The sequence below is a fragment of the Coturnix japonica genome, chromosome 4 (assembly GCF_054131305.1).
Source record: "Coturnix japonica strain WE chromosome 4, WE-NBRP24, whole genome shotgun sequence".
In the NCBI taxonomy this organism is placed as follows: Eukaryota; Metazoa; Chordata; class Aves; order Galliformes; family Phasianidae; genus Coturnix; species Coturnix japonica.
In genome coordinates this window covers 79,994,555-80,018,307 of record NC_140666.1, presented here as the reverse complement: position 1 = coordinate 80,018,307, position 23,753 = coordinate 79,994,555, and the positions used below count along the sequence as shown (strand labels likewise).

Below are 23,753 nucleotides of genomic sequence, written 5' to 3'. Positions count from 1 at the left end.
TTACCAGAAATGTCTCTAGCAGTGATAAAACTAGCTACATGTCTCACATATCTTTCAGCATTTATGCAACTTCATTTCTAAAATGAAGGTTATAAATCTCTCCCAAGCCCTTCCTGAGAAACAGCTGTCCTCCAAGCTAATGGGCGTTTACCAAAGTATGATTCTTTTCCATGTCAGTTGTTATAAAAGACAGTTCATACTTCAAAAGCTATGATTTTTAAGTTCAGATGGTGAAGTTAAATTTAATAAAGCTCAGAGAAGATGTACAAGTCCCAAAAGCTTTTTAATGTAGAACTTTTGAAATCTCAAGATTCTACCCATATTTTATATTAGCTGCCGTGTATTCTTTTATATGTTGGGATTACAAATGGAAGCTAGAAGAGTTGCCCACTACAAGAAGTTTACCTTCTTTCCTATTTTCTTTCTTCACAGAAGAATTTGACAGATTACATATCTCATTACCTCTTTATACATTCATAATATATAACTGAAGGGCTTGTTTGTCTTCATACTTGATTCCTGGCTGTCAACTTTTCTCTTTGATGATGCAGTTCCTCAGAGAAAGATATGTGCTTGGTTAGCATTCCTTTTGATATAAGGAACTGCTGGGAGATTTAATGCTCCATTAATTTTAGTATGTATGTCTACAAGGGCTAGATATTTCCGTTAGAAAATCAGCAGCCCTTGTTAGGGGCAGGTCTACAAACTCAAGAAAAGCTATAAACAGTGGAATTTCCTCCAAATATGTTTCTCAATATGGATTTGGGGTTTGATTTTTTGAATTAAGAGAAATAAGATTTTATTATAAGTCATCATAAAATTAAAATTAAAAAAAAAAAAAGAAAAAGAAAAAAAGAAAACTGATGATTCTTACAGAACATGATTATTATAAAAAATACAAGAACTGTTGTAATAAATTTCAAGTGTTGTTGTTTTTCCAGATCCAGGCTGTTGCGTCATTTAAGTGAGGATTTACAGAGGGCTGAGTCAAGTAGAAGGGATGATGTTATTGTAGCATGGTCCAGCCAGATAATTACTTTTCACTGAGATTGCAATGAGTGAATAAGATGGATTTATATCCAGAAAGTTGTTGGCAATACCAGCATTTTTTTGTAGCTGATGAATAAACAGTTCATCTGGAAAGCAGGATGCATGGGTTGTATTTTCTTCTCAGCCTGGGTAATCAAATTCTTTGTTTTCCACAGACTTCAAGGCAGTTTAAACAGAAATCACAAAGTATTTTGTGTGAACTCTACTACAGTTCCTAATTCTGATTTTGGCTTTTATCCAATGAAATTCTAATGTAAAACAACCATATGCCACCAGTTTGGAAAAGTTGTGCACCACTACCCATCTTGATGGGAATCCATCTACTGATTTTCTGACTTTCTATAGGAATGTTAGTCATTTCTTAATTAGGTGAATTAAGAAACTTAAACAGAGCTTGCAATGGGGCATTAGGTGATAGATTGGTACTTAACTTCACAGAATAGCTACTTCTGAATACCTGTTAGAAATCAAAGTTAGATACCCTCTGAAAGTAGGGAGATGCCACTAAAGTTTAGTAGGCTGATGGGATTTCTCAGTTTTATTCACCAATACTGCATCTTATGTGGGATTCTTGAAAACTGGTTTGAAAACACTGGCCCTTAGTGAGTGTGGTAGAATCTTGAAAAACAAATTAGTCAAAAATGGTATGGTCAAAGAGAACCCAACATTTACACAAGATGCAGGTCTGTTCGTGACCATACACCATGAAATAACTGTCTCTTTTGATATTCATATTGCAGTTTAGTAGACAAGAGTTAGTAGCTTCTGTTACAGTCCCTTTTGTACATTTTCAATGCAACTAATAAAATGATCAGGGAAAAAAAATGCTGACAGAAAAAAAATCCCACAAATGTACCTGCAGTTATTATAGAAGAAACAAAGCTTCAAATGTTTTCTTCCATTAGTATGACAGGAATTGTCTCCTAAGAGGAAATCTTATAGATTCCCAATAATCATCTAATATGTGTTATAACTACAGTGTAACCATACTTGATGCAAATTATTATTGCATCTAGACTTCAAGTGAAAGGACATTAAACAAGCTGCTAATTCACAAACAATCAATGAAAATGCTGTTATTCTAAGAGATATTGCTGGGAAAGCAAAATATATTTAAGGAGTATTCCATTTGTACATGCAGTGTTCCATTTTTCATTCTAATAAATTTAAAGAAATGTAGTTTCAATAACTAAAGGCAATATTTTTAATATATTTAGTATCTTCATATGAGTTCATGTGTTGATAAAATAGATGAGATGAATGTTCATAGGTCCCTTGTGATTTTTGTGTTTTGTCTCAGTTGTAGTACAACAATGGAAGCCATAATTTGAAGACAAGATGCCAAATATCTTGAAATTTGAGCAAATATTGAGCATTTTAAGATTGGGAAGATTCAGCTGCGTCTCCAAGCTTAGATGTTGCAAAAATATGTCAGAAGCTATTTTAAAAACATTTATGATTGTGCAAGGGTAATTATAGAAAAATCTCATGGAACAAGTTATCTGGGGGAGGCTTGGATTCAAGACATCCCTTTGGTGTGATATCCCAAGATGAAACATAGTTGGACACCTTTCTTTGAAGTCAGGACTTGGAATTACTGGCAATTTAATATTCAGTATTTGATGTAAACACTCTAGGCTGAAAATGCTAAGTACTGACAATGAAATTGGTTTTGGTAAATTTTCTACAGCTCTACCTGTGCATGATTTAGCCCATTCGTCTCAGTAATATTGTGTATATCCAGCATTTGATCATGTAGTTGCCCATTTTTTAGGAATAATGTAGAAATGTCACTAGGGTAGGAAACCCTGCAGCTTAGCTATTTTCTGATTATATCAGCAGACTAAACATGCTGAAGAGTATTTCTGAGCACCCAGTCTAGCTGACAGGGAACTGTTTGTACTGCTGCTAGGAAGTCCTCTGCTGGCCACACCAGGGTGACCCCTGAGTCACTGTGACTCTAGAGCTGTTCTGGGAGCTGTTTAGGTGCTCACATGTGACTGGCTTATGCCCATGTCCAGCTGGTCCAGCTGCACCAGGCCATGCCTGGGAATGTTCTGAGATTCTCTTTTCCCTTCTAGCTTAGATGTACCTTTGCAGAACCACATTTCAACTGTAAGAAAAATCAAAGGACATCATAGATATAGACATAGATATTTCAGGCTATTCAGAACTGTGTATGCTACAGAAATATGGGCTGTATGAATGTACAGGTGAATTGCACAGCTTGACGTGACTATCCCTGAATGCAGCCACTGCTTTTAAATCTGGATATGAGCCTTCAAGTTATTGTATATTATCTTCTCTCATACCATAAGATTGATAAAGAACACTGGAGACAGGGAGGCAGAAACTTTGGCTGCTGAGCTGAGCCACATGCTGTCATGCAGGTGATAAATTTCAGGCCCCATCTCTGACAGATGTTCTGTCAGTGGTTACATGCTCTGATGATCTGGCCTGAACCCTTCAAAGAAAACCCATGTCATCCTCCCAGATTAGCATCCTGGGTAGAATGGCCAGCTTTAAGCATTACCGGAGACATTAAAAGTGGAATATTTTTCCACATGCACTTGTGAATCCTGAAACATTTTTCTAATTCTAATGTACTACAGTTGTCTCTCATTTTCTACTTTTCTCATGCATACAGGTAGTATAACATTTGAGTCTCATGATCTTATGACAGTGTCTTAGAAACATGAGAAGAAATTAATTATTTGCTTAACAAAAAAAAACCAAAAAAAAAACCCCACATCATCACATCCATCACTTTTAAAGATGTTATCTATTCCATGGTTAATATTTGGCTTAAAAGAGGAAGACAAGAATGAATATTCCTTAGCTGATGACAACTGGAATTTAGCATACTTTTTGTTTCACAATGAATGTTTGATATTTATCCACAATATTGTACATATTTATAACATTGTTATAACTATGAAGTATCTTGTCAGCCATATTAGCCTATGATTGTTTCTGCACTATGTCTAATTACGCAAATGAAATATTTGTCTTTTCCCATGGTTTCAAAAGAGATTATACAAATGCATGACAGAAAATTCCATATGCTCTTAAGATCAGAGATATCATGTCTTTGATGATGAAATCCCTGGAGGAAGCATTGCTGGAACCTTGGAGAATACACAACAAAAGATCTGTGTTATGGTTGTAATGTGTGCAATTTTCCTTTAAGCTTCTAACAGGTCATTAGGTTAGCTCAAGTATTATCATCCATGTCAAGAGAAGAGCACTTGAGGCATATATATATGATTAGAACCTTTCCAAGTGAATTTTGGGATCAAATCCTCTGCTGTTTTAAGTGGGTGCAATTACACCAAAGCTTTGCTCACTCAAGCCAGAAAATAATTTAGCTTTTAGTTCAGAAAAGGTGTTAGGATGACAACATGAAATTTCCCACATATGCAGGAGAAAGCTGCAGTAAAAGAGAAGCAATACCTACTGTAGGGAAGGCATTGACCTCCAGCAAGACAGAAAAAACACACTCAAAACAGGAGGTCTGTTTGTGCTGTACCATCTCCAGATAATCAAGCTGCTCACTAACTGAAAAGAAAAATCGCATAATGATGACTTATACATCCTTCTTTTTATAATTACATAGGTCATTTTTAGACAAGGGAGGAAGAGTCTGTATCTCATTATGAATATCACTACATAAAAGCCATCAAATAGTTTAAGTTGGTGGTGTAGCTGAAGCTAGTCAGTACTTGACCAACATCTTCTCACAGCACTTTCTTGTCTCTGAATAAGCCATTCATTGGCTAGCACAGAGAAGATGCTAGAAATTCCACATGACAAAACGTTCCTTTTCCATTGGTCCATGTCAGTGGTTTGCCATTTTTTTAAGAGTAATTGAGTCTTGATGAGTCTTGATTTTATTTTGTTTTCACTTGACTCAAAATGGTTTTTATTGAATGCTTAGTTTTGATATCTTGCAACCTAAAAGCAGTTGTCTAATCCAAGTACTGTCAGAAAGAAACAATGAAGGTGGACATAACAGAGCACATCCACACACTTCTATAACAATCTGGAGAGAAGCTACACCAGAAATGAGAATGTGCTTAAATACTGAAGAACATTTTTAGAACATTCATGTAAAGTAAAAATCTCCTCAAAACAAAAATACATTTTAAAAAAGTCACCACTATTATTATTATATTTTCTAATATTTTCCAGTTTTCCACCCTGAACCAATTCAGCAGTGAGGAGAAAGGAAGAAATCCTTGACAAGAATTTTAAAGTATTTCTTACCACAGGTTGACTAGGAAGGGATGTTCCAGGCCTTGCATTATCTGTAGCTCCCGAAAAACATTCCGAACTTCATCTCTCTCAATACACTTCTGTTTATTCATGTATTTCATGGCATACATTTTCTTGGTGTCTCTCTTCTGTACAATGCACACCTAAATGACAGCGAAGTAAAAGATAAAGTTTAAATTTAAATATTTCAGGAATCTAAGGAAATTTGGGTAGCATAACCAAACACTTTATTTATAAAGTCCACATTGCAGCTAAGCAGGATTCTTTGTAATCACTTTGTAAACTAATTTGTTGGGAAACCCAGAAAAGTGATTGAGCTTCCAGTTGCAGTGTATCTAAGAGAAATACACTCATTTAGATTGAATCATAGGCTATTTCATTAGTCACAGAAATTACTGCCTCCTGCCTAGGAAAATGCACAGTCACTGTTCTCACTCACATAAGTCAATACACACTTCATGATTACTACATCATAAACATTGCCTACATCCACAAGGTCAATATTTCATCTTGATATCATAATTATTCTCTTCTAATTATTGTTGAAGATAAAAATATATCTTTGGACAGAGCTACATCGTGCTATTTTTGAAGTCACAGTTACACTGATTTAGACTGTGGAAGTAAATTTCTTTTTTCCTTTTTTTTGCTGAAGTAAAATAATTTTGTAAATGCAACAAACTCCTGTCTAAGTCTCAGATATTTTTTATTCCTTTTGTGATCGTGGTATTTCCCTTGAGAACTAAGCTAGAGAGCATCACCATCACCACATCAAAAGATCATAATTTTATATATGATTTTCAACAGTGCAGAAATAATAGCTTCATCTATATTTCGTCTTTATAACTTCCCTACGTGCATCCATGGGACAAAACTCTTATCTTCAGTAGACTTTTACTCTGAAGGATTTTTTCCATTAATTAATCAAGACTTTTTAAAAATGACACTCCTGAGAAAATGACACTGCCAAGAGAATATCAACTGAAGACTTTATTTTAATGCAACATTCATATTACTGATACAGCCTTCAGCTCCAATCAGATTTTTTCACTTCCATGAGTATGAAGAGTGTACATTGGAAGCACCTTGTTTAGGCCTCACAGCTTTGTTGGACCCAAGTTCAAGGGTATTATGAAGGATTCACATGGTGTGTGCAGTATTATTTTATTTGCTTATTTATTTACGTACAAATATGCACACACTCACATATTATAATATATGCATACACATAAGCATCTAAAATTAGTGCTCAAAGATCAAATTAAAGCACACTGCAAATAATAATAATAATAATAATAAAAGGAATTTTGTGTTGCATTTCAACTAACTTGCATACACAAAATGCGTAAGAGATCTGTAAGGACTGAGGTGTTTTAAAATATGTCTTCTGGATTCCTAGCCTGGTAATAAACCACTAGAACTAGGATGAGGGCTATAGGGAGTGGTACCACATATTCACCTCTATTTTGATCTTTTAAGAAAATTTGATTTTGAATTAAAGGATCAAACTGATAAAGAAAGAATCCAAGCTGTGGAACAGTGAAGAAATGATGTTGGCCTTTTTTGAGAAGAGACAACAGGTGGAGCTGAACTGCAATGGAGATACAGAAAGAAGCTGTTGAGGCTTCTACAGGTTCTTCATAAGTGCAAGCAGAGTTTGCAGTGGTAATTCCTGAAACTTAGTCTAAGATTATGTGGACCCTCCAACTTGGTGAATCAATTATAAAATATAATATTTATGGATTTGGGCTTGGAATCTAAGTCCAGAAGTTCACTCTCTTACATGCATTTGTAGCATGATTTTCCTATGAAGTTTGGCTGACACTGTGAAGTTTGTAGAATTTTTCCTTTCTATTACATGAAAAACATCTGTATTAAACAGCTCATCCGTAAGACTGCTGGGAGAATGGGGATTTACTCAGCTGAGAATTGAAAGGTTTGACAAATGAACCAAACAAAGGTCACATGCAACATCGGAATACAGAATGTAGACAGAATCCATTTTAAAACACTGATGTGACTCCAGAAGGATTTTGGTTCTCACAACTTGAGACAGGACATTCAGCACAGTTGGAAACATTCAAGACAAGAACACACAAGTTGCTAGTAGAAGATTGCTTAACATATAGCCAATACAACCACAGCAAGCATTTGTTAGCAGAACTGTATCTATGCATGTCTTTTGATGTGGTTTCAAAATGAATAGTATTTCCATTAATACACAAAAGTTGTTTTTGCTAAATATCAAGAAATCCAAGCTGTAACTTCATCGATGCTATTTTGAAAAATGCCTGACATTTCTATGACAGTGTTGAATAGTAGTGGAGATCCTCCCTGGCATTTTTACCTGATGGCTGTCAGCATTTCCTCTAAGCACTGCTAATTTGCTGTTCTGAGCCCATTGTTAATGGGCAAAAAATGCTACTCTGCTGCAAAAAAGAAAGAAAGGAAAAGCCCTCCAGCTCTCCTGGATATATTCCCTAATGGGAAATGTTGATTTTCTTGTTAGTTTATGGTTAATTTTTTTTCCAAAGGAGAAACTTTAAAGTGGGGACAAACAGCTGCTCTGTCACCTCAACAAACAAATTCTGTGATGACTCATTATTGTGGAAGTCTGAGCAGAATTGCCTTATTTACACGTATCAGCAAGGAAGCCTGTCACGCACACATTAATAAAACATTCTCTTTCTATTTTCCTGTGAATATAATTTACTGTGCCCTGCTCAGATTGGTATCACTGCTTCAGCAGTCCCTGTGGAGATGCTTCAAACTCCATATAGCTTCATAGTTAGGAGGAGGGAGCAGAAACATCCATCTCTGCCTAAGCTGTGGATCTAAATGCATTCAAGGAACTATCTCTAGTATGTCTGCTCTTCTGAAGTCTCTCTAAAGTGACTCTACCTGATTAGCTTGGATGTAGGCAGGTTGAAAACTAGGCAGTACAAATCTTCAGTAATTTTTTCAGTATTTAAATTGTGCTTATTTTTAGAAGTCTTGTTTGAAGATATTCTTTTCCTAAAAGGGTTATGTGTTCTAGCTGTTACCACAGGGTTATGTCTTTTTTACATCTAGAAGAAGGTAAAGTTGAATTGCTTTCAAATCTACAAAGTTAAAAGCAATTAGCCAAGAGTGTGTCTTGGAGCCATTTACTCTTAGAACCAAAAGAATAGAACCCACAGATTATCACTGCAGGGCTAAACTACACTTCTAAACTACCGTAACTAATTTCCTCCATGTGAAAGAACAGATCACCTACAGGTCCAGTCTCATCTGCAGATCAGTAGGTTACCTTGAACTAAGACTGTTATGGATGACTGAATTCCCCATGGGCAGAGCTGGGGAAAGGATATCAGTTATACAGAATGAAACTTGCATGGAATTTTGTACTGGTTTGCTGCAAAAGGTGCACACTGATATGAAGGAGCAACTATAGGTAGATTTGGAGAAGCTTTTCCCAAAAGGTGGGGATGGATAAAAAGTTAGATTTTTCCACTAACATGAAGTCAGTGAAACAATAAATCTTCTAAAAAGCAGAAAAATTGCATGTCTGTTTTTACACACATACTCTAAAATATTAATCATCATTGTTTCAGCCTACAAGCAGACTTGGAAAGATTTACACAAAGAGGCTGGAGAACTGATGTCATAAGTTTGAGTTTACACTGTCAGGGAATTCCCTTGAAATAGAAGGATTCATTCCTAGATTCCCATGAGCAAAGTACAACAGCTGGAAATGGGCTGAGCATCTGCTTGGTATCCTTTCATATTAACTCAGTCTGAATAAGTAGGTGGTTATACTGCCAAACAATACTAATATTCTGCAGTTGTGTGTTATGTTGCTTTAAGGATAACAGGAGATTTATTCTGAAATTCTTTACATATTATTTAGCAGATGTGCTTCTGGGCTTCCATCTGCTTCCACCACAGCAATTTCAGTTACTTCAGATCAGGAAGTCACTCTTATACAACCAAATTAATCAGAACAAAGTTCTATGTCTCAGCATCTTAGACAAATAGGAGAAAGAGCCTTATATTCTTATCATAATTTGAATTTAATTTAAGTAGGTCAGATTGCTCAATATACCTGCTCGCATGAACAAAGAACTTGAAGAAAAATGATGTTATAATATCCTTGGAAACCAACTGCACCTGAATACAAATTATTTTGTGGCACTAAGCCTGCAATTATATGGTTACTGCTGCAGCAAAGAATAATTCTTGTATTTCACTCCAAGTCAATTTTGTAGTTATTGGACTGTCTTCAAGTATATAATTTTCATGATATTTTAGTTGATAATGATGACTCTACACACAACAAAACAGATAAATTTAGCCAGATTAAACATGAGAAAATACTTCTAAGCTATGAGATGGCATAAAGAAATGACTATTTAGACCAGTGTTCAGAACTTTAATTTTGTGGATTTTATATTATCCACTTCTGAAATTACTTAGTATAATATTTAATATACAAATAAAAGCTCAGTTGAGCGGGTTTTTTTTCTTTTATCCTCACAACTGCTGTGATGCATCTTTACCTTCCCAACAGAATGTGCTACAGGGGGTGGGAGACTCTATTGCCTTAAATGTCCTTAGGAGAAGAATATGTTTTAGTGCAGTTGTTTAAAACAGGCATTGGCATCTGAGAAAAGACAAGCTTTTGAGATACAGAGACTTTGATACCAAATGGACCAGGAAAATTCCTATAACAGCAGATGTTACTACTCTGATATGAAAATTCCAAAGTAGAAGACAGGAAGCTGCCTTCTGAAGCCGGCTGGGAGGGATAGAGTGTAGTTGCTGAAGCATTCATCCCCAGTGGAGGAGTGAAGATGCTGAGAGTTACCTTGTGCTCAGTGCATGAAAGAGAGCTGAGCTGTGAGGGGTCTCTCCAATAGCGGACACCTCTTGCAGCAATGACCTGTGGAGGCCTAATGTTGCTGTAGCAACAACAGTAATTTAAGAAACGTTGAAAGACAATTGTACCAACAGCAATAGAAAATAAAAAATAAAAAGTAGAGCATGCCTTAAAAATCCCACTGCTCTCAGAAGGCAAAAAGAAGGCCACAGAGCAGTCACAAAGGCAGAAGGCAATCTGAGAAAAGTGTAACACCTAACATGGTTTTACATGGTGCAGAATGCTAGAGCACAATAGACCCCAAACAGTAAACAGTGATTCAATACAGATTAGAGTCCTTGCATCATTTGTTGACATTTTCTGCTGCCAGGTGCTTCCACAAAGACAGTAATTGGAAAAGTTGCCAGCAATGAGGTTTCTAAATGAATGGCAAAGGCAAGACTGACTCACAGACACTTGAAATGGTGACTGATTTACCATGTTGTGCTTTTGGCTGCGGTATAATAGGTCATTTTTAAATGGGTTACTTTCTTACCCAGTCTGTGGAAAGAAAAATCAGTTGATTGGCTGGAAGTTTACATTCGTTTGAGAAAAACAAGCCTGTTATGCCAAAGTCCGTTGTTGCATTGACAGCCACAAAATAAGGATTTAAGTTTAAAGGGGACCATACATGTAAACATTCTCTAGCATTTAACACTCTCTTTGGGTGGAGAAACTATTCCCAAACATACATATTCCCAAACCAGGTTCACAGGAATGCTGCAGCCATATAAAACTCTTAAAATTTAGAAGTCTAAGAAATATTATAGAAACATTCACAACTGTTTCCTAAATACTATGGAGAATAGTGGATCAATCATCAGCCAACAATTGTCCAAAAAGCATGTAGGCTTGTGTTATTTTTTCTGCATGTAATGGAAGGGTGAGGGCCCCTTTGAGAAAGCAGACAACAGAGGTATGAATAGAGAAACATTAAGGAAGGAAGATCTTTGTGCAGGATCTTTGTGATGGACAGTGTGATTTAAATATACTTTCTATGACTTACACTGGACCTAACTTCACTACTTGAAAGGACCTCTGTTTGACTTGATTTGATATTCCAGTGATGTATTGTGACAACAAGTAATTACTAATCCTCAGCTGCCCTGCCTTTTAAGGGATTCCTGACTGCCATTTTGCACTGGCAAAACATATTCTCCTGTTTGATTTCCAGAGAGGTCTTCTACTGGAATATACTGAGGTGAATAAGGACCAGGCTATGAAGGACCATGTACTTTTGCACAAAGTATTCCAGACTAATGTAAACTGGAAGTTGTTTTTCCACATGGAAAGTCAAGAGCCAACAAATGTGTTTAATGGACAAATACAGAAGTATTTCTCAAGTATAACCTAAATCAAGATCTAAATCATTCTTGACTGATCAGTAACTGAAGTTATATTTCACCACCAAATTTATTCCTTCAAATAATGGCTTCTAATATTTTTATACAATGGTTTTCTGCATGGCTTCGTTTTTACCTATATTAAAATTTAAAATCTTGCTACAGTCTTTATTTTAGTAAAAAAGGTCATCTACTTGTGTAAATAAAATATGAATATTCTCTGTTCCATCAAAAGCCCATTGAATTGAACAAATATTTAAGCAGTGATCACAATTACAGTAATTTTATACAGTCCCAAGTGCAGTGAATCTATGTAAAGTGTCTTTAAAATATTACAATAATTTTAAGTACATGAATGATTCCACTGATTTCAGACCAAGATTGCTTGAGTAGACAGCCTAAAAATATAAACTGCTTCTACTTTTTTTCATGTTCTTGTTTCGGGGACTGATTTCATAACTTTGCTAATTCCCATTGAAAAGGCTTAATTATTATAAAAAAAATTACTCAATTAGCATTAGTTAATACATTGTAACAGAAATTTTATAATGAAAGTGATTATGATTGTGATCAGATGTCGTTGAGAAGCAAAAGACAACCAAACTTACATTCCTTTGCCTAGACAAGGATAGAAAAACACAAATGAATTCTCTATTAAATTTTTACTTACTAAAAATAAATTGATTCTTACCTTTCCAAAACTCCCTTTCCCAATAGCCCGCAATATTTGAAAATGGTCAAAGTTAACTGGAAAATAAAGGAGAGAAGAAAAAGAATACAGTTTGCAAAGTGCTAAGTCCAAATCAGAAATCAGATAACAAAAGTAACAGCAGTGCCTCCAACTAATGTAATTTGGCCATGTGATACTTGCTTTCTTCCCTTAAAACATTAAGTATATTTAATAGCTAGCAAAATATTTGCATTAAAATAAGCACCATTAATTTTATTCATCGACCATTGTTGTTTCAATGACCAGTGTCTCCAAAAAGAAACATAACTCTGTCTAACCTAGTAACAAGATAATATGTTAGCACAGCCATCAATGAAAACTGTTCAGAATTTTGAGGAAAGATTAATCACAGAATCACAGAATCACAGAATCACAGAATTACCCGGGTTGGAAGGGACCTCAAGGATCATGTAGTTCCAACCCCCCTGCCTAGCAGGGCCACCAAACATACACATTTACTAGATCAGGTTGCCCAGGGCCCCGTCCAACCTGGTCTTGAACACCTCCAAGGACGGGGCATCCACAACCTCACTGGGCAGCCTGTTCCAGGGCCTAACCACCCTTCTAGTAAAGAACTTTCCCCTAACATCCAACCTAAATCTTCCCTCCTTCAACTTAAAACCATTTCCCCTAGTCCTGCTATTATCAGCCCTTTCGAAGAGTTTACTCCCCTCCTGGGAGTAAGTTCCCTTCAGGTACTGAAAGGCTGCAATGAGGTCACCCCGCAACCTTCTCTTCTCCAGGCTGAACAAACCCAACTCCCTCAGCCTGTCCTCATAGGGGAGGTGCTCCAGCCCCCTGATCATCTTTGTGGCCCTCCTCTGGACCCTTTCCAAAATCTCCATATCTTTTTTGTACTGAGGGCTCCACACCTGGACACAGTACTCCAGATGGGGCCTCACAAGAGCAGAGTAGAGAGGGACGATCACCTCCCTATCCCTGCTGACCACCCCTCTCCTGATGGAGCCCAGGATCCCATTTGCTTTCCGGGCTGCCAGAGCGCACTGCTGGCTCATGTTAAGTTTCTCATCTATCAGGACCCCTAGGTCTTTTTAAAATTTTTAAAATTAAAATCTATTAAAATGGAATTGAATAATTCAGGTAAGCAATTCCCATCTGCTAACAGAATATGTAGTGCTATAAGGACAGTATTGTTCCAGTAGTCACTGTGTATGGGATGTTTCCCGTATTCTATTGTGGAGAAGAAAGCTCATTCCATGGCGATCTTAGTAGGATCAGCCCCTATTAACTTTTCCACTTTAATGCTAATATTGGTACACATCTGCTACATAATGCTAATATTGTCTGACTATTTCATTGATTCAGAATAAGTTTGTTGGAGAAATTTTTGTGGCAGTAGGATGGATCTACACTCACTTTACAAAAGCTGCACAACAGAGTCTGCCTCAAACACTGTAGCGGTTCACTGCGAAGGTGAAAGAAGGATTTAATTTCTCAGAAATATCATTATTTTTGGTCTTGTATGAGACTGAGCACAGCATGACCTTCAAATCTCTGATTCGTTGGTCAGTCTAGTGGTTAAAAAAATCCAGTAGCATCCTTAACAGAATTGATACAGTGTCATTTAAACACAAACTCAACAATGTGTGATAAATGTTTTTACATTTGTTTGTCATAAGAGAATTGCACTTAAATCTAAATTCAATGAACTGGAGTTGACAAAGTTAACTGAAACTTATTAGGATTCTTTTTAAATTTAATTTAGAGTAAAACTTTCCTGTGTTCTTGGCTTCAATACCTTCCACTATTTGCCTGTTACTGCCATAACAGTAATCAGAATAACTGTGGAAACAGTATGGCAATGTGAACAAGTACTACAAAATATGACTCAAATTACAGTGAAGAAGACAGTCCTATAATATCTATCAAAAACTTATATTGGCTCAAACTAAATGGTGAGTAGAGTGTGGCCAGGTTGATGTACATCTAGTGACTGAAAGGGGCTAAAATCGTATTTTCACTGTTGCAGCAATATCTTGTTTATACTACTAATGGCAATCCCTGGAGCTCCCTTCCAACCCCTGCAATTCTGTGATTCTATGTGATTTTTTTTTATTTATGCTTGCTTACACTGTCTTCAAGGGAAAATGATTGCCCTTTTCATTAGTGCAGCTATAGCAACCATCTTCTTTGTAATTACTGGAGACCAAATCAAATCCAGATCTAACAGATCTGAAAGCAGCAGACTCTCATCTTAAGCAAACAAAGATGGCAGTTGTGAATATAGTCATTTAAGGATTTGGATACTAAAATGAAAATGCATAACTTTGCATAGATTAACAAGTTGCTATTGCTGGAAAACATGTTTTGTGCTGAATCACATAAGAGCTAGGTTTACTTAGACATCTGGAATAAGCAAGGTTCTCTATCAAAGACTTGTGTTTTTGTTCTCTGCCCACAGTTTTTATCAGTGGAAGGCTGCCTGAGTTCCTGTTGGTCATTACTAGTATGATAGGCAAGATGGTCAGTTTAGGAAAATGTCTTTCACAAATACACATCAACATAAATCTTTTTCCTGTAAGTCATCACTCCTAGGCACATGCCCCAAAATAAAGGAGTTGAGAGCTTAAGGACTGGGATTTTTAAGTTGATCAAGAAGTTTCCGTAGGAATTAAACACAGAATTAAGAACATTCAAATAAATATGTTCATCTCATTCATTTCTTTGATAAGTAAAATTCATCAACTTTTACCTCCAGCATGCTGGTGTTCTCTGTCACTCTCTTTCTTTAAAACCTTCTGTTGTTTTCTGTTTGTTTTAACCAGTTTAAACAAACACTTTCATTAATGAGACTTTATTCTTTACCTTGCAGGCAACCACGTGAGGCCAGCTCCCAGGCACAACTAGAAAACTGTTGATGCAGTCTGTAACTGTCTGAATTTAATTCAAGTCACATTTCACTGCGACTTGACTATATAATTGTGCTGAAGTCTGGCTGGTTTTGAAATGTATCAGTTTGATGAATTATTTCATTTATCCATTTTCATTTCAGAACTCATTTTATGTAAAACTAAATTTAATCATTTATTTTTGGCCATTTTTATTGTCTATATAATTTCTATTCTATTTTTCTGTACTTTGTTCTCCAGCAGTGTTTATTGCTCTGAGCAATTAGGACAACTTATTGTGTTATTGGAATTAGTTGTAAATTGAACTTCCCAAAGACAGAAGTGATTAAATGAGGCGTTAAGCCATGAGATTTAATGTGGATTATTACCTAAGTGGTTAAGAAACATAACCACAATAATTGATAAAATTTTCTTAATTTTTCTATTTAGCACTATTAGAAAATTGGATATTAAAGTTTTGAATCTTTGTTAAGAAAACATAGTATTTGCTATTTGTAGGTCAGTGTTCTGTCAGCCTTACTTAAAACTGAGGCACAGTGATTGTGATTTGTGATTCCTCTTCTTTTTTTCTTTTTTTTTTCTTTCTTTCTTTCTTTTTTTTTTTTTATACAAGAGAAAAGAAAGATCATTCTTTAGACTGCAAAAGCATTTAAACACAGAAGTCTGCATTTGAAATAAGCCACATTAATAGACACTATCATTTTCTGAAAAGCGTTAATTCTCTAAGCTGAGACAACTTGGTCTCTTATGATTATTCAAACATATGCATAATATATATTCAAAAACCTTCTCTTGGGATGTTTGGGAAGGATAATAAAAGAGAAAAGTTTGCAATTGAGACCAATGTTCAAGTTCAGCTGAGGAAAAGATGTTTTATGTGTTAGTTCCATCAACAGCAGATCAGCCACATCCTGTTAGCACCACAAATTCACAGATGAACGGTCAGGCTAAGTTCACTTACACATTATTGCTAGACCAGTCGTTCTCTCCAAGTGTTTTAAACTCCAACTGTCAGAATATCTGGCTTATTTTTTCATCACACTTTTTTTAAAGGTTATTTGTGTACTTTTTCTCTCTTCTGGTGAAATTTCAACACCATAGGTTCTCCGCTTATTCTGAGAAGATTTACAGCTACTATGTTCACTATGCACACTATTGCTCTGGGCAGACCTCACTGTGGCCTTTCAGTACTTGAAAGGACCATATAAACAAGAAGGCTGTCTAAGAGGGCGGATAGTGACAGCACAAAGGAGAATGGTCTTAAACTGAGACAGGGGAGGTTTAGGTTGGATATTAGGAGGAAGTTTTTCATAAAGAGGGTGGTGGCACACTGGAACAGGTTGCCCAAGGAGTTTGTAGATGCCCCATCCCTGGAGGCATTCAAGGATGTAGCTCTGGGCAGCCTGGTCTGGTGGTTGGTGACCTTGCACACAGCAGGGGGGTTGAAAGTGGATGATCATTCTGGTCCCTTTCAATCCAGGCCATTCCATGATTCTATGACCTCTAGCATTTCCAGTGTTCAAAATATCGTCAAGACCAGACGTTGCCTTTTTCCCTGTGCAAAGGTATTGAAAATATGGTACTCTTGTCCTCTAAAACATGACAGGTATAACTCTCTTGTGGAGCCTGGTGTTGTAGCTAATGACATTTTACTAGCACAAAACCCAGCTGAGATAATGGTGTGGTTGCAGAAAGACATTTTCTTCAGTAACTGTAATATGATTATTACTCTTTTAAAGATAGTTTGGCATCCCTTGCTGAAGAAGAAGAGAACAATTTTCTAACTTTGTGTGAACTTCTTTAAATTCACTACCTTACCATACTTACAGGATCTTAGATATCATCCCTCAACTTGAATTTTTAGAGTGTGGACATTTTTCAGAAACCAAAATTAATTTCCATTGTGTCCTACTAATATTTCACAAAGGCAAATTCACAAAATGAGGTTGTATTAAAAACAAAGAGAGGAAGTTCCATTTCAGTTTCAGTGGTTTTCATCAATTTGGAAAAAACAAGATGTATTATGTTCTCGCTCCTCCTTAAGAGACTGCTGCTTAATAATTTCAGTAATGGGATATATATTCATATAAATTAAAATATTTATTTTATTTCACTTAAGTTGCACTCAAATCTTAAACAAATTCTATTGCACAGCTTCAAGTCACCATTAAAAACTTTATCTGAAAGTTATCCCAATGTAAAGCATTTTCCAGTAATTTAATACTGAACTAAATTAATCTTGAATGATGGTAATGATACCATATAAGAACAAAATATTTTTACCCTTTCAATTGTAGTTTTACAAACTTAAAACATACTAGTGTTACCCAGCATTTGTTCAAGTGTAAATTAAGTCTTGCTGAAGAGGCAACATGTATATCAGATTGATTATACACATTGCTGACATCTGCTATTCTTCCTGCAATTAAGGAAAATTTATAGCACGTGTGTGTGATTCCTCTGAAGACACTAAACATTATCTGGAATAAATTTGCAACTACAGGAGAAAATATCCAATTCAAATTTGTCAAAGTACAGATATACACATTCTTTGCAACACAGAAATGAGAAACTCTTCAATTAAAACAAAACAATTTAAAAATATAAGATTTTAATAAGCCCTGAGAGCTAAATCCAACCATTGTTCTCTAGCTGATACTCACTGATTTATTTGGTTTCTATGGCAGCAGCTAAAACCTGATCATGACTCTTAAGACATTAGAAAGTGAAGAGTAAAGATGTATTTGTAACACAAATTGCATTTTAAGTTTTACTCTCAACTGATCTCAACAGAAAAAAAAAACCAAACAAACAAACAAAAAAAAACCCAAAAAAAAACCAAAACATGGAAATATGATACAGCAATCAGCCTAAGGAAATTGATTTTAAAGTCTTGGATGTTGTGGTTCTGTTTCAGAGAGCTTTAATGCTTCCTGCTTCTGGGTGAATCAGAAAAACAGAGTTAAAAACTAAATCAGATTTTCTCTCTAGATTTGGCCTGTATGGTTTACTGCTTTTGACTCACTGCACAGCACTGCTTTTAGGATTCCAGACTAGTTCTGTAGTCTTTTTTACAGGTGCCTCCTGTACAGATTCTCCAGCCTTTCCTAGAGTGAGCCACAATTCTGTGGTAATAGGACCTCAGTAGGTCTCAGCAGCCTTCAAACCCTGTTAAGATTGCTGTAGTACTTCCACACAGAAACATACAAGATTAATAACCAAGTAGATATTGTCATATGCATTCAGTATTCATGGTGGAGTCACCAGCTTGAACAGATACAGACAGAAGAAACATGAAGAGTGCTTACAAATTAGATTGAGGAGCATGAGTTGGTTAGGATAGTCATAGAGAGCTGCATTCCATCATGATTTATTGATGACAGATACTCTAGTGAAGAAAGATACTGTTTAAATTAAGTATTGAATTAAATAAGAAATGAATTTTTGTTGACAGAAAAAGAAAAACAGCTGCACCTTTGAGGTGAGCAAAGAATAAAAATATCTGTATAGATTCATCAGGCTTATGGGTAGAATAAGCAATCCCTACGCATTAATTGACTTTGGAGCACACTAATTTGAAAGAGTTACATAATTGAAGGACAAGAGAAAAGTAGTTTCAGAGCTGATTTTATCTCATTAATGATGAAGCACAGCATTTTCTATCATTGTGTTTAGGGGCTTTGCATTTAAATTGCTTTACAGTGGCTCAGTTCTTCAGACGTAGTGTTTTAGTCTCAATATAAGCTGCTACCAATCATTATATTAATCATTTTTTATAAGTAGCCGTAACTTACTTGCAATTAGGGTGCACCTGAATGTCACAAAATGTAACTCATAATTCAGCTAATTTGCTTTGAATTTAAAGACACATTTCAGCCAGATCATGTTTTGCAATCTGAAAATTTAGACAAGATCATTTTTGTATCTTGGGAAACTCTTGATACTTGAAAATTAGTCTACTCTCAGGAAAAAAACACTACTTTTAATGGAGCAGAATAGTTGTGACCACTGATCTTATTTTACTATAAAAGAGTAATTTATAAAATTTTGCCATTATAAATCCTGCAGTCAGTAAATTTAATTTTTTTAAGATCAGTGAACATTTGAATGAAGTTGTGATGAAAGCAATTTTATTTTGCTACAGGACAGAGCTTTAATTCAGAAAAATGGTTAACTTAGTACCAATGCTTGAAGCATCAAAGATCATCAAGGAACTACTACTACAGATGTAGTAGACCGTGTCACTGTCAGTTAGTGGCTGACAGACTTTATGTCTCTGTGCTGTTCATAGTTCTTTCATAGAATAACGTTGACATTAGAACTAAGGAGTGAATTTTCATCATCTGCTCAAATACAAAATATCTTCAAGAGTTTTCATAAGTAAAGATACATAACTCCCTTTTGATGATAAAACTGGGTTTCTGACGTGTTATTGCCTACTTATGACTAAGATGACAAAAAGAATCTCTGTAATCTATTGCTAGAGGAAATAGGTTGACAAGTATGTCCAACAGAAAATGGACTTCTTAGCAAAATATATTGCTATAATACAGAAAGCCTATGTTCCACTTTAACAATAATATATTTCCCCAGGAGATTGGGAAACAGATAACAGAATATGAAGCATCCTTTTTCAACTAGAAAGTGGGAATATTCTCCTCCCAGAGAGTTACTGTGAGGATAACCTCATTAATAACTGAACTGGAAGGCTGAGGGAAGTTGCTATGGGAATAAAATGTCAAATTTCAGTGGACCAAACAGTTTTCTCCTATGATAAAATTCATCAGCCATCCTCAGGTGAAGGACAACTATTTAAACAAAATGATCAACAAAATCCTCAGTGAGGCATCAGTCAATTTTATCCACATGGAGGCCTCTATCATGCCAAGGCAAAAGGGATAAGAAATCCCTTTGCTTTAGGCTTCTTTGTATGGTGGCTGTAAGGCTACTCTTCTTTGTGATAGGAGTTCAGAAAATGTTTTGGTGTTGTGTTAGGAAATTGTGAGAATAAGATTTTATCCAAACATCTAGACAAAGTATGAGTTGCTGTCCCCTTTTTCTTCCAAATTCACATCCCTTTCTGTCTCCAAAACTGGATCAGCAAAAATTACCTTTTTATTTTATTTTATTTTATTTTATTTTATTTTATTTTATTTTATTTTATTTTATTTTATTTTATTTTATTTTATTTTATTTTCTTCCCTAAACCACAATTACAAATTCAACCCTAGCAGCAAATAAGGACACTAAAGGGTGAGAAAAATTCATGTTTCAGTTGGGATTCTCCCATTTAGTGTTTTTAAACCCAAACAAAACCCAAGGGTGTCAAAAGAATAATGCCACTCCTAACTTATAGCAATGATCATAGAATCATCATAGAATCACAAGGTTGGAAAGGACCTATAAGATCATCTAATCCAACCATTCTCCCTTTACCGTACCTACAGAAAAACTCCTAAACCACATCTCCTAGCTCCCTATCCAGATGCTTCTTGAACACTGCCAGTGATGGCGACTCCACCAGAAGTGACCTGAGTGACTCTTTACAGTTTTAATTTTGATGAAATTTGGAGCTGAAAGATATCTGGCTTTTTATTATAGCTAGAATTCTCACTATTTCACTGTATGAATCATTTGATTTAATAAGAATCACTTCACTTTGTCTACCATTTTGGAGTAAAAAGCTCTCATGGGACCCCCAAAAGCTTTTTACCTACATGTTCAAGGTGAAACATTTGTCAAATTTGAATGTGTTCCAACACAATCAATTGCTCCCAAGTAGAGTTGAAGAAAAAACCTATGTTAGTAGTTAAAGTTAACATTTAATATGACATTCCTATTTTTACTATTTATTTATTTATTTATTTGGTAACTGTTTCTCTCAGGGTGGATAGAAAGGGTAGAGAAAAAAGATTTAATAATAGCAGGTATATTTAATTCGTAAAGAACGTGAAGAATGTCAGTGCAACTCAAATATCTTTATCTAATGGTTTGCAGATAAACATTTTGTGAAGAAATTGGTAGTTTTGATGTTGAGACTGAATAAGATGTTTGGCTGCTATATGTGCAATGGCCATCTAACTGTGGTAGTTTTTGATCTGGATCTCATTACTTATTCTCTTATCACTGCACTGCTTACCTCTTGGGAATCTTTCCAGTGATAATGTTGAGATAGTTCCAGCCTGATATAAGTATGCTTATTTACACACCACAAGCAATTACTTCAAAGTTGATAGGCCCAAGCATTGCTGAAAACAGTAAATATGAATAAGCAAATTGGGGCCTTTGTCTAAAACATGAAAAAAAAAATTAAAGTAAGCTTAGATACAGTCACAAAACAAAGCAAATCCACCTCATCTCCACTCTGTGGCTCCATGTCATCTGGCACCGGGGTGGCTGTGGACAGGAGGACTTCAGATCGAACATAATTCCCAGATTTACGGCTGGGGGCAAGCATTAACAGCAGGTCAGTAGTCTCTATCAGTCACAACTTAATTTGTAAAGACTTATGTTATATCACCACACAACAGGAATGAATGAAAAGATTCATTTGATCCAGGGCATGTGTAGCTAAATTATATTAATGGAAATAACATAACTTCTAATTTTAACAGCAGAAATTATTAGCTGCAGAGCACAAACAGTGAGCAGCAGAGGATAAAACTGTTCAGTGCTGCAGGTTTGTTACTTGTAGTGCCTGAAACATTTGGTGCTATTAAATGTACTCATACCAATTCTGTATAATCACTGAAATAGAATCTCAAGTAATTTTATTTATAGATGTTAGATGTAAATTGTGAATATTGGTAATGTGTTCTAGAGTTCTCTACCACATACACCAGATCTGTTTTGTCAAAACTAACGTATATACAAAAAAAAATATCTTAACTAAAATAATATGATGAATTAATAGATCAGTTAATAGATCAAAGCTTCCTCGGCTGTATTTTTTTTATGAAAAAATACTAAATAGTCTTGATTCTTCACATTACAAGATAAAAAACTTTCATAATAACAAAAAAGAAAAAAAACACTTTATTTTCTAGCACCAGATGTATATGGTTCTGTTTCGTTGGTTGGTTTGGTTTTTGTCTAGGTTAATCAACAAGCACAGATGGAAAAAGGTCAGGAAATTAGCTTAAAGTCACTAGAGACTTGAAAAAAAAAATTGTTCCATATGATAGTATCCATCATTTTTCCCTGAGTGGTCTGCTGTGCTGTATTTTGTTTTTCTAAATTACATAGGTCACTTCAAAAGTAATGCCTCCTATTTATTTCCATGGAAACTACAGTAGATACAGAGAACACAAAGACACTGTTTGATAATGCACATTCCTAGTTACAAAAACTTCTTGTTCCATGTAGTAACCACCATTAGGTATGTGTTTTCACAAGCAATGAACAAGAGCCTGCATGCCACACTTGTAAAAGTCTGCACCAGCAGAAGTCACTCACTGTTTCACTGCTGCTATGATGGCATTGGTGCTAGGAAGATGTTGCCTGTTCAGTCTGTCTTCCATTAACTCAAAGAGGTGGAAGTCATTAGGCACCAAATCCAGACTATGTTGTGGGTGTGGTAGAACATCCCAGACAAGATTGCCAATGTTCTCCACAATCTTTAAACTGGTATGAGGCCTGCAGTTGTTGTGTTGCAAGATATAGGCTGATTTCTTCTCTGGCCTGACACCACACACAGTATTCTTTCTGTTCCTATGTGAGCATTTGTGGGATCCACCTGGCGCAAACTCTGTGATATTCTACTGATGCTACCATTATTTCCAACTCATTGAACCCAGTTCCCTGGTTCCATTTTGCCCGTTCCTGCTGGTGAACTGATCAAGACTCTCTTGTTGTGTCACCTGGCTGTACATAGCCATCCAGAACATGGCTTGCATTTAACATCACTATTTTCTCTGCTGAAACGCACCCACTACGCTGTGCTTGTATCCACTGTTTAGTCTCTATAAACAGTCAGCAAGCATTGATGAATGTCAAAAAGTACCATTTTATCCACATGGAGGAATTCAATAACACACCTTTGTTTCATACACACTTCCACATCAGACACCATTTTGTTGGACTGCCCCCTGCTGCCACCTGTCCCGCAGCAATAAAATGTAATGAAATATTGGAAGAAAGGTTCAACCCCTATTACCATACCACTAACATCTTTGATGTTGTGGAAATAGGAAGCAATACTTTTTGGAGCAGCCCTCACTGAACATAGCAGTGAAGGAAATTCTTTTCAACAGCAAAGGTATCTGGCCACTTAAAGCAACAGGATGCCACTGACAGACAAATGTCTGCAGATCAAAAGTTGTATATGTACATGATCTACCCAGCAGAGGAAGCTTGGGAAGATGAGAGCTGGTCTTGTAGCTGTTCATTAGCACTTATATGCCCAGGGAAGCATTCAAAATTGTCCACATCTCACTGGAAACAGTGAGAAAACTTAGTGTCACAAGAAGTATCTTTTTTACTAAGAGGTGCTGAAAGTGAGGCTTTCTAGTAAAGCGTTTAAAATCTGTGCCTGTTCTCCCTCCAGTACCTGTAACATAGGCTGGTGGCTCCTGGCTTAGGAGAACCAG

The 23,753-nt window shown here is 35.9% G+C and overlaps 1 protein-coding gene across 3 annotated transcripts in view; it reads right to left on the bottom strand.

The window, feature by feature from the left end:
• The window catches only part of STK32B (serine/threonine kinase 32B), a 129,799-nt gene that overhangs the window by 93,728 nt on the left and 12,318 nt on the right, over positions 1-23,753 (bottom strand). For all 3 annotated transcript variants that reach the window (XM_085547282.1, XM_015862540.3, XM_085547284.1), the window contains 2 exons: positions 12,257-12,312; positions 5,317-5,468 (listed from right to left, as the gene is read on the bottom strand). In XM_085547282.1, coding sequence (XP_085403408.1) covers positions 5,317-5,435 — 119 coding nt within the window. In that variant the 5' untranslated portion in view covers positions 5,436-5,468; positions 12,257-12,312. The remainder of the gene's footprint in view (positions 1-5,316; positions 5,469-12,256; positions 12,313-23,753) is intronic.